Genomic DNA, 11,230 nt, shown 5'->3' with positions numbered 1-11,230 from the left:
AGGTAGACCGGGTACGTGTATGGCTGATCCTATCGTAGCAGTATCATGTTGAGCAGGCTGTGGCAGATGTGGCCGGCCGGCCGACTGCCTTGCTGACGCGGGTGGGACACACGGTAATAGCAGCAAGTTACGTCGCAATCGACGCATCATGCAGAACCTTTGTCAATCAATCGTACGTTATCAAAGTGACTTGGTAGTGTGATCCCAATGACGAGCTCTATACAAGTTCCGTTGGAGCCAGATCGGTGACTGACTGACTGACTGACTGACTGACTGACTGATTGACTGATTGACCCCATGGAGTAAGATACTACTGATGGTTATTATTATTTATTATTTCCGGGCCGGTCCTTTCCCCCGCGCCAAGCGCAACTCTCGAAAGGCCATTCATTGCTGTGACGCGCCTCCGCTACGTCATCAGAATTCGATTGTCACCTATCACCTGTCGTTACAGAAAACACAGTTGCTATATAATCGCGTTAAGTTTTCGTTGATCTGGTCACTGACTGCTTTCCCTTTTCTTGCATCATTGATACACACACTCTTACGCTCTGCACCAAAATCAGCACCGACACCAGAAAACATCCCACACAATGAAAGTCGCCGTCCTCTTCGCTCTCATCCCCGCCCTAGCGGTCATGGCAGACCCTCAACCTACCCCCGCCACCCCTGCCCTTCAGTTCGGCAAGGCTCTCGCTGGACGACAACGTGAGTGCAAGCTTCTGTTCCAGTCACTGTCATACGCATGTAGAGGTGACCTTGCTGACCGAGATCTTCGCGCTTGCTTCCTTCCCTTCTGACAGTCAACTCCATCGTGGGCGACGCTACCAGTGCGATTGGTGGAATAGGAGGCTCAGTCGTCGGCGCGGCCACCAGTGCGGTCGGTGGAGGCGGTGCATCGGTCGTTGGTGCAGCCACTAGTGCTGTCGTCGGAGGCGGAGGTTCCGTAGCTGGTGCTGCTACCAGTGCCGTCGTCGGGGGAGGCGGTTCCGTGGCTGGTGCGGCCACTTCCGGTGCAGGAAGTGTTGCAGGCGCCGGTACTTCAGGAGCTGGATCGGTTGCTGGTGCAGCAAGCTCAGGTGTCGCTGGCGGAGCGTAAGTCGTTCTCTTCAATACAGGCATGTGTTGAACTCTTGCTAATGCTACCATCTCACATGCAGATCATCCGTTGCATCAGGTGGTGCAAGTGCTGCATCTGCTGCTTCTAGCGGTGGTGCGGGAGCTGCGTGAGCATCCACAGCAGACCATTGAGATTTACGACCTTCTCGCTGACATCCCATGCAGTTCCGGAGCATCTTCTGCTGCCGCTACTTCCGCAGCTGCGTCTGCCGGTGAACGTACTTCCCTCATCGGACAAGCTGGTCTTTGGACTGCTCTCGCAGGCGGTGTTGGAATCGTCATTGGAGCTGGTCGAGTCTTGGCTTGAGCGAAAGGGGGGCTTGAGCGAAAAGGGACTGTTCTCATTGAATACACGTTCGTCGAAAAGTACTCCCCTTCTGTGTATGTTGCGGGAAGAAGAAAAAAGAGAGGATAAGAAGTCTTGTAAAAAAAACTCCATATATGCGGTTGGTAGTCTGTACTCCTGTCATCGTATGCACCTTGCTTCGTCCGATGACTTAATCTTTTTGAGTCGTTGTTGGTGGCATACTTTATTTGAGCCACAACTACGACGCGTCTTTGGCTACAGTGGAGGATGACCTCGCGAAGGAGAAGATGAAAACAATGCCTTCCTCAGTACAGTTGAACACTTTGGATTCGTCTCATTCATTTCGCATCTATAGAGACTACTGTATAACGACTCAATAACGACTCACTATAACCTGTGCAGCCCAGCATGGCGTACGCCTCGACGTCTCGTCATCTCCCAAGAGAATCGACCTACCCGATACCTCAACCTTCTGATTTCCTCAACGCTCTCGAAGATTGTGTACAAGCCACGGAACTGTGTTCGAGGACACTCCAGATCGGCATCGATAAGCTTGAACCTGGGACCAGAGATCTGCCTAGACTGACAAAAGTCATGAGACATAAACATGTGGGTGTGGTCTTGCGAGAAGTGCCATGAAGGATCGATATGTTGCGATGAGGCTGATCGAAGTGTATTACGCAAATAGCATTTCTTGGTGCTTCCCGAACCTACGATCTCAGCACACAAATCTGCGCTTGCTAGCTCTCTTGCGCCGCAGATCGACCAACTGATAGCCAAGGCGGAACATATGGTGGAGTCGGAGAAAGCAAAGGTCGCGAACCTGGAAGAGAGGGTGAGTGGCGGCGTTTCACCACGTCCAGCGCACCCTATTTTAAACTTTTACTTGCGCGCTTGTTTCTAATCAATCACTTAACACCCAACCGCTGGTATTTGGAACTCGAGTTGTCTCCATGAAGCCAGATGCTGATGGTTGACCTGTTGTGCAGCTCCGTATCCTCGAGTCAGCACGACTGCCCTCACAAACCTCTGCCAAGTCATCTCCCCTCTCATCGCTTTCTGTCGGCTCTCTCAACGACAATGGCGAAGAGAAAGACACAACGTGTCAGATTAACGATGTGAACATGAAGGATCTGAGTATATTACAGCGAAAGAAGGTGATGGGTTTGAAGCAGAAGAGAGAAAGGCTGGAGAGGGAGATGGCGAGGCTGGGTATCTGACTTTGTGCGGGGCATGTGTGGTCCGGATAAAGCACAAGTGTGTTCAGGTATGTATTGTATTGTGTACTTTTGTTTGGAGAGTGTGGACGTTGGACCAGTTGCTCACACAACATGCGAGCTAACGCGCCATTCTGGATACTGATCTTGCAGGCTACGCACAATAATAACTGACTTCGACTCTATCACGTTTGTCTATTTCGACGATTCATCTACAATTGTAAGTGTACAGTGTTACAGAAGAACCATTGTCCAGAGCCCAAAAACCAAAAGATTATCCTTAATCAATTTGAACGAAAAGGAGGGAAACGATCAGGATGAAACGATACAGTATTCGTACTTATGCTTGAGGTTTATTGCGAGACACAAGCCCCGTTGACAAGCGCGAAGCCACGTCGGCATTGATAGATGACACATTCGCCCTTGGTGCATGTGGACCCTCCGACCTTAGCAGCGCCGATGGCTGTACAGCTGATGAATACAAAGGACGGGTCACTCAGTACTCGGACATGTAGAGACAAAAGGGGTTCGAAAGTGCTCACTCTTGGCCGACGGCAGCGCTGACATTGTTATATTCACCGTGGAGACAACCGCCACAAGATTCGAGGTCATTGTCAATATCAACACACTGTACGGTCCGAAGAGATGAACGATCAGTGATACTCCACAGTGGAGGGTAGGGCTCGCTAGACTTTTGGACGCACCTCATAGGCTCCGGCTCCAATGGCTCCTGCGACATTACAAGCAGTCAAACCCTTAGGACAATGCTGGGCCATGACTTGTTGTCTCTGACGCTTGATATATCGTCGAGCCCGTCTTTGAGCACCAGCAGAAGGTGTTGCGACTGCAGACATCCCATTCCGAAGCTGTCAGCATTGGTACCTTGTTGAGTGTGGCAACTGCAGTGAATCTGACACCCACCATCAAGGTTGGCATAGACCTGAAGAATGATACGCAAATCAGTGACATGATTGATGTCATGATGAGGAGTCAGGGAGAACCCACCAAACTGTTGGAGCTTGGGTCGGAAGTATCACAAGTGGCGCCGCTGAAAGAACTTCCACAAGAACATCCTTGACCGGTAGACGAGCTTGGCTATACGATGATACCGGCTCGAGGATCAGCGCGATCAGTCGAAAGCTGGGGGGTCACAATGTGGATAAAAGGATACTTACGTCGGCGAACAAGTTGATGTACAAGCTGAGCCGACAAGCACTAAGACAAGCTTCGAGATCTGCCACTTGGATGACAGGCGCCACGTTCCCATTGACGTCGAGGACGTTCCCGCAACCGGTGTAAGAGGCGGGACCGTCGGTGAGATCGGCTTCGTAGCCAAGCAGACAGAGACCTGGTAAACCGAGGGACAGACCCGAGGAGGCGGGGAGCGTGTTGGAGCATTGGCAGTCGGCGCCAAGACCCAAAAGACCGGGGGTGTAGAAGGAGTATTGGTAGCTGGAGCAGAGATCCTGGTTCAATAAGATGTGTGTAAGTGTCATGTATAGTGTCATTGAGACTGCTGTAGATTCAAGATCGCTCACAGCACACGTGTTGGCATTGGTAGCACCCCCCATGGACACGGCACCGGCTGGCGGGTCCGAGTAACACCCGGTGTAGGTGACAGCGGCCATGGTCGGGCTGGCCAAAGCGGCGACAGCGAGTGCGATCTTGAAGTAGGAAGGCATGGTGAATAATACAGTGAACGAAGGGCGTTGAGATTGGTACGGAGCCGACCTGTCGATTGAAAAGATGTCTGTAAGAGAGGCGAAGGGAAATTCAAGAGCGTCAGTGAATTGCTTCTCTTCCATTCACCATCCATCCCCTCGAGCCCAGCGTCTATATATACTCGTACACCGACAATCCTCTCCAAGCTAGCAAAGTCACTTTTTCTCCACATTCAGGAAGGACGATTAAGGAGCTAAGCAGTCTGTCTCACCTTGATGTATCTAGTCCTCGACGCGGGACGAAAGATCCGTGACTTCCTCCTGCCTCAAGCTTCGTTGGAGGAGCTAGCTTGTGTCCCCGAGCATAGATAAGGGATCACGTATGCTTGAGCCGAGGCAGCAGCGATGTTTCATGTCTCTTCAACACGGACCGAACAGGAGAGAGAGTGAAGGCTTGATGAAGGACGGAAGATAGACTACCCCGACTTTTGGTAAGGCAATCGACAAGGGGGTGGCGGTGGGGAGAGAGAGAGGACAAGGACTTTCGCTTCCAAGTCGAACACCTCAATTCGGAGGTCACGTAACCTGGAACACGGCCACCGTCCGCTGTGTTATCGTATGTACCACCATTCATTGAGAGTGAGACAAGCCACAAGCACGCAGCGTCGACGTCGACCGGGGTCATGGACCTGAAAATGGTACACCCAGAAGTAGTCCGAGCGTTGGCTTCACGCCGTTCAAAAGGGTCAGCCGGCGCAGGGAGGGTAATAAAACAGGTGTGTTCGTAGCACGTATGGAACGAGAGTCTGGTGGAGAAAGTACCTGCTGGGATCGATGGTTCTGGTACAGAAGAGAGGAGAGTGTGTAGTCCTGCAGAGTCAATGGCAACCCACGTCCTGGGCGAAACGCCACATGCCTACATCAGTTACCGGCTCTAGGGTCATTCCTCCCCTGCCCATCCGGTTGCCCCTGATCAGCTTTTCGCAGTGGAGACGTTGTATGATGAGTCACGGTGTTATGCTTCCGGGCTCCGAGTCCGAAGGAACCCAAGACCTCTCGCTAGGCGAATCATTGAAGCGAGACACGATTAAAAAAAGAAACATCGAAACGAGGGACCCCGGATGATTTTGGGATATAAGCTTTCGTCGTCCCGGGAACCTGACTGACTCACCGCCACGATGGATGTTAAAGGAATGTTACACCACATGATTTGCCCGCCACCGACACTTGTGCATATGTACTTGCGTACATCATCACGATCATGAGAGCTCGGACTGACCCGAGACAACAAGGTACAGATCAATCATCAGAGTAGCATCAATGATCGTTATTATTGATCTATCCATGAATGCTGTCGAGATAGCTACGAGAGGAGGAGCGAGAGAGAGAGAGAGAGCTTATTGCACTTGATAGGGAAAACGACACGACTCGGACCGTATCGGCGCTGCTTGCCATGTGGAGACTGCGGAGCATGATTGACCGAGGCCAGGAAGCCAGGAAGCCAGCAAGCAAGCAAGCCAACCTCCCTCTCTGCTCAGCTCTCGACGGCACACGTTCTTCGAAGATACAGGAGGAATAGCGAGAGCACTTGCTAGGTCGGGCATGGCCGAAGAAAAGTTGATGAGCAAGAATGAGAAAATGAAGAACCCTCCGACCTCCACTCCCATGCACATCAGGAAAATCTCAATTGAGGTTCTGCCCTAAACAAGGATTTAGTCTCCGGACTCAACGGTATGTATGTACCAGCTCCTTGGTACCATACGTACGTTCCTGTCCCAAATAATTGGTTTTCCCTAGACGATAAGAACGCCGACGCTGACGCTGACTCACTCGCCCCTGCTAATGCTTAGGGAGAGTCTTTCGCAGCGCCTTCTTCGCACCTGACGCCTCTGACGGACTTCCCACACCCACAGCATGGCAGGCACTCGGAACGCCTCGCGAGACAGCTACCGAGCGGCCCGCGATTCGGCCGGAACGATGATCCGTACAAGAGCAAGAGCGAAATTTACCAGATTCGTTGCTTGGGGTATCGTATCCCCCGGAAAAGTCTGGTCCGTTTTGTAGTGAATTGCGGCCACACGAGACACTCGTTGATGTATTCGCGCTCTCCTGCTTCTCTCAGTCCCAGTCCAGTGCATTCATTCATTACCGATCATTCATCCCGCGACGTCAATTCAATCACGTTTCTAATCTTCGATATCTGCTACCAGCATGCCCGTAAACCATTTGATGGGAAATGAGATAACGTACAGCAGACTGATTGTTACCCTGTCTCCGCAAAACACTGCGCCACCTTACGAGAACAGGATGGACATGTGTTTTAGACATGTTGAAGGAACAAATATAATCCAAAACAAAAAAAGCCCGTGTTAAGCATGCAGCTCGACTCTTAGTGCAGGATTGGCATGTAGATGCACCGAATGTCCAGGCATGTTTGACGCGGTCTGTCTGGATTCTCTCTTTCACTCGGCCTCGCTCCAGCTCCAGCCATTTGACGTCCATCACTGACTGACTGAGTGGGTCATGACGGGTCTGGTGGTCTGGGTGCCTCCAGTAGCGAATCCATTTCTGCGATCAGAAGACTACGTGCAGCAATGGCTCCTTTCGACTCAACACCACTAATCTATCGACCTCGGGGTTCAGAAGGTGGGCATCCGATCGTCTTCATGATTGGGGACACTTCGTTTGCTATTCAGTCTCAGTAAGTTTTCCCATTCAATGAACAACCCTTTCACTGAGACATCACAAGCGTGATTGATCCTGACCATCAAGCGGCATTCTCGCCACCATTTTTTCGTCACTCGCAACTCGCAACTGGACATACTGGACAGACCTGCCAAGAAACCGCGACACGATGGCAACCGAATAGAGGGGTCCATCGTCGACGGACTGTAGATACTGAATACTGAATCTAAAAAAAAACTCATGTCATGCAAGACCCTCCCTCTTTCACTCAAAGCGTTTCGCTCAATTCGATTATTGTCCAGGTAGTGCAGTGACCACGTAGCTCATTCCCACGTTCCCATGAAATCACAGCGGGCGCATACTGTATAAATATTTCAAGGTCCTATCACCACGTAGACCAATTGAGTGTACACCTGGCGAAGTCGTGGTCAGACATACAGTATCGCACTCGTTCTCATGCAAGATGCCTATACGACTTGCGAGACCTCCGCGAACACTCATCGGGGAAATCCCCATTCAATGATGTTTCTAGGGTCGACCAAGCATGAGGGCATGTCACATGGTCCAGACTTCCAGACTACGCAGCCAAATTGTTCAGACCAAGGAAAGGACAAGGGCGAGCGTCCCCTCCGGTGGATTCAATCTGGCATTCGGCTCTGTCCGGAATTTCCCACAACGTCAGAGGCGGCGGGGGGGGGGGGCTATTGACCTGGAAGAGGCGCTGACGGACCAAACGATGGTGAACAATCTTTGATGCCGCCTCTGGGCAATGGTAAGAGAGGCAAAGTCATACAGTATCACTTTGCCGAACACTGTCCGCCATCGCCTCTTAAGACGAAACAGACCTCCTCGTGAGGGATGAATCGTGCGCGAAGAATAATTTACCATCGCTCGAAGCCTCCAGGCTGCGCGCCGATCTAATGCGTCTCACCAGCTCGATAACCTTCCATCCCAAGCTGCCCAAGTGATCTAAGACTGAACGACTGCCTGCGTCCGTCTGGACAATATCGTAACTTATTCAGCGGAATATTACCCACCCCTGTCGAACAGGTCGCCATTCACCCTCTGAAAATGGCGTAGACTCCATCACTGTCGTAGCTACTGTGTTGAGCTCCTTCACGAAAATGGGGTGCGAGTCAGGTGTCCCCGGAAGCGGAGCAGACTGCCCAGTGCTCGTGCGAAGATACTGTATAGTATCTTGTGGTCACGAAAGGCACTAGCTGGGTCAACAAGGGAGACAATGCTCACGCTGTGGGCCTGTAGTACAGAAGCAGACAGACAGCATTTCGACATGTTTTCTGTCGGAGACCTCGTTCAATGGTCGTCTCCCGCTCACAGCTGGATCGTCACATGCAGATTTATCTAGATAGAGCTGAATCTCCTTCATCGTCCAGGCTCCGTCTACTGTAAGTTACGTTCCTGTGCGACGATACGATCACTTACAGTAATGCGGTATTTCGCGCCTGGTCAATGACCATGGGAAGCATTCCCAAAAGCACGGAAACAAGTATGGGGGAGATATCGAACCTACCGTTCTCGACTTGGCCAATGCGACGAAAGCTGGAAAGGTCGCTTGACATCTGAATTATCATTGTTCCAGGGCTGATGTCTGGGGTTGCGGCCGATGAACATTCTGCTGGATGAACTCATCGAGATACAAGTGATAGACGGAGGACAAATTGCTCAGGCATCAGGAAGACGGCGCTGGCAGCAGTTGGTGACCAATCGATAACAGCGTCGCAAGGACGCTGTAAAGGACGAAAAGCGGAGTAAGACGAACGTCCAATCGCCACATTCTAGCGTGTCTTCCTCGACACCTGAAGTTCGCTTCTCTTCCGTTCCTCATTGCCCTTAGCTGGTCCGCGTAGCAAAAGAGCATGATACCCCCTCGTCTCAAGCAAAAAAAAAACTACAGCACCCGGTATTCCCAAGTCGTCCCCGACCTTGGTACTGCCCAGGCGATATCGAGCTTAGCTTAGCGAAGCGGACGGGACGCTGCGTTTCCTCGATTCTATGGCCGTAGATGGAACAACTTCCTGAGCCAAAGTGATCATCTGCAGTGTCAGAAGGCGGTTCGAAGGGTCGAGCCACGGAGACGACAGTCCAGCGGTCTGCTCATGGATCGGTACGAAGCCCATTGCGATAGGCCCGGCGTGATGATGGTGTCAAAGACACAAAAAGGGATACATATTTGAGATCAGTTTATAAGTAAGAAGGTATAAGACAGTATATTTCGGTCACATAGCAAATCGTTTTTTGGGACTAGTGGGGTGCTCCAGCATCGAAGACGGTTTGGTTCGCGGCAGGTGGGGCCGCGGCAGATGGACCGGTGCCAGCAGTGTAGCCAGCGGTGGGACTGGGTACCGGGGCGTGGTCGCCTGTTGCGGTAGGGACATAAGCTTCCGCTGGGAGTCCCGATTCGTCGAGTCCTTCGGCAGCTGTGTACGAGGAGTCAGCGAGTCACATACGACCGAGAATAGGCGGGCAAGACACATGGACGAAGACGTAGAACTAGGGGACGAAGTGGTGGACTACATGGCGACACACCTTCGATGATGTCGTACATGTCCGAGGCGATCTCCGGAGCAGGAACACGACCTCTGTGTGATGCGCAAGGAGTAGGATCGTTAGTGTGTGGCCGGCCAACATGCAATCGCACGTACGTGAGGATATCCGTAGACGACACACTGCTCCCGTAGAACTCCTTGTTGGCATCCTTCCTCTCGACCAGAATCGTGCCGTCCAAGGTCAGGCCAGCGAAGAGGCCTACAGAGTGAACGAAGGAGGTCATCAACGCGCTCGTACGAGATGTAATCTAGCCAGCTTCGTTTCAAGTATGAACAGTGCGAAAACTCACCCTTGGAGCGGGAGTAGCTGAACATTGGCGCGGGATTGGCAAGAGAGGCTGAGACTTGACCACCAGTTCCAAGAGGTCCTGCCGCGGCTGAAATGCCACCTGAGGTTCATATGTCAGCAGTACGAAAACAAAGGTTCCACTGCTCACCTCCAACGGTGACGTTACCGCCCCTCGAGAATGCCTTGACGGCTTCATCTGAGTTGAGGACGATGACCACCTCGGTCAGATCTATGATTGATAACTGTCAGCGACTGTCGACTTGTATCAACGATATCTGCACCTGGACACCGTCGTATCACTTGGGTCTCCCCTTGTATCCTTGTACGATACCTGCTTGTCGCCGCCAAAGTCGATGTCGATAATGGAGAACCTGACTCACCTGCTCCAATTTGCAGACCCCATCCCACTCCAGCCGTTGCGATGCAGCTCGGAGCACTCCAGCTTCCATCGGGAAGTCGGGCGATGACCAGACCTGATCCCGCCTTGCCTGAGAACACAAAGCCGGCTTTCAGGATCGTGAAGACCGCAAGGCCTAGAGAGCAGAGCAAGCATATGTTAGCGACGCAAATGAAGAGAAGAAGGTATTATGGTGAGAGGACGAGCGTCGATTTTAGACGTCAGGGAGGCGGGACTTGGCATGAAAAATATGACAGATGTGGAGTGGGGCGGGAAGTGACGACGCGTGTGAAGTGAAATGCTTACCTTTCGCTCTTTGCAAGACAGCTTTGGGGATCGAGTTGAGAGCAGTATGAGGGTGTGTTGGGTCGGCTATATCGCGTTGGGTAATCAGCACAAGTCACACATTCACACACAGCTCCCGTGTATCCCGAACGAGGATTAATGCCGCTTCGCCTCGACATGAGTAACCTCCATTTATCCTACTGACGTGATACGACAACTCACCTAAGAAGCTTCGCAAGATCTTGGCGGCCTTCTGCGATTCTCCAGGGAGAGAGAACGACTGCATGAGACTTGTTCCGCCTTGCGTAGCTCTCGTTTGACCATCCTTTGCGGATGAGAACGACATGTCAGCTTCCGTACGCAAAAACCAATCATTCAGCTAGACGCCGAGAATGTCCAACATTGTCCGGCTGAAGGTAGGTCGCGATCTATCACAGCAATGTGCAGCATGGCTCAGAGACGATGGAACCTTTAGAGCGGCGTTGCTGAATGGTAGAAAAAGTGGAGTGGGCGAAGGATGGAGGGACACACCTTGATAGCTGCTTGAGCTTTGCCTAGAAAGCTACCGAATCTGTTTTGCATCTCGTAGGCTTATGTCGTACGGCCAGGAGGGATCGATGGTGGTAAGCGGCGGGATGAATGGCACAACAGAAATGCGAGTTTGGGAGATGTGACAACGATAACAACAATCGATGCAATGCAG

The 11,230-nt window shown here is 51.9% G+C and overlaps 4 protein-coding genes and 1 non-coding gene across 5 annotated transcripts; 2 read left to right on the top strand and 3 right to left on the bottom strand.

The window, feature by feature from the left end:
- Positions 1 to 593: 593 nt before the first annotated feature.
- IAR55_003094 (uncharacterized protein) lies at positions 594 to 1,426 on the top strand (the record flags this gene model as incomplete). Its single annotated transcript, XM_066946203.1, has 4 exons — positions 594 to 708; positions 804 to 1,095; positions 1,161 to 1,226; positions 1,285 to 1,426. The coding sequence occupies 4 exons, from the start codon at positions 594 to 596 to the stop codon at positions 1,424 to 1,426; spliced, it is 615 nt and encodes a 204-aa protein (XP_066803704.1).
- Positions 1,427 to 1,834: 408 nt separating this feature from the next.
- IAR55_003093 (uncharacterized protein) lies at positions 1,835 to 2,646 on the top strand (the record flags this gene model as incomplete). Its single annotated transcript, XM_066946202.1, has 3 exons — positions 1,835 to 2,035; positions 2,115 to 2,261; positions 2,416 to 2,646. The coding sequence occupies 3 exons, from the start codon at positions 1,835 to 1,837 to the stop codon at positions 2,644 to 2,646; spliced, it is 579 nt and encodes a 192-aa protein (XP_066803703.1).
- Positions 2,647 to 2,996: 350 nt separating this feature from the next.
- On the bottom strand, positions 2,997 to 4,325 carry IAR55_003092 (uncharacterized protein; the record flags this gene model as incomplete). Its single annotated transcript, XM_066946201.1, has 7 exons — positions 2,997 to 3,114; positions 3,186 to 3,271; positions 3,348 to 3,487; positions 3,565 to 3,583; positions 3,649 to 3,738; positions 3,819 to 4,109; positions 4,182 to 4,325. The coding sequence occupies 7 exons, from the start codon at positions 4,323 to 4,325 to the stop codon at positions 2,997 to 2,999; spliced, it is 888 nt and encodes a 295-aa protein (XP_066803702.1).
- A 4,571-nt stretch (positions 4,326 to 8,896) lies between these two features.
- Positions 8,897 to 9,011, bottom strand: IAR55_003091. Its single transcript, XR_010824797.1, has one exon. It is a non-coding gene; the product is annotated as a 5S ribosomal RNA (ribosomal RNA).
- Positions 9,012 to 9,251: 240 nt separating this feature from the next.
- Positions 9,252 to 11,109, bottom strand: IAR55_003090 (uncharacterized protein; the record flags this gene model as incomplete). The annotated part of the gene is made up of 9 exons (XM_066946200.1): positions 9,252 to 9,427; positions 9,537 to 9,589; positions 9,653 to 9,755; positions 9,847 to 9,945; positions 9,994 to 10,074; positions 10,226 to 10,378; positions 10,549 to 10,614; positions 10,750 to 10,852; positions 11,059 to 11,109. 9 exons carry the CDS (start codon positions 11,107 to 11,109, stop codon positions 9,252 to 9,254), a joined length of 885 nt encoding a protein of 294 aa, XP_066803701.1.
- Between the last annotated feature and the right edge of the window lie 121 nt (positions 11,110 to 11,230).

The sequence above is a fragment of the Kwoniella newhampshirensis genome, chromosome 5, assembly GCF_039105145.1.
Source record: "Kwoniella newhampshirensis strain CBS 13917 chromosome 5, whole genome shotgun sequence".
In the NCBI taxonomy this organism is placed as follows: Eukaryota; Fungi; Basidiomycota; class Tremellomycetes; order Tremellales; family Cryptococcaceae; genus Kwoniella; species Kwoniella newhampshirensis.
Note: the sequence above shows the minus strand (reverse complement) of the source record. Positions and strands in the feature narration are given on the sequence as shown.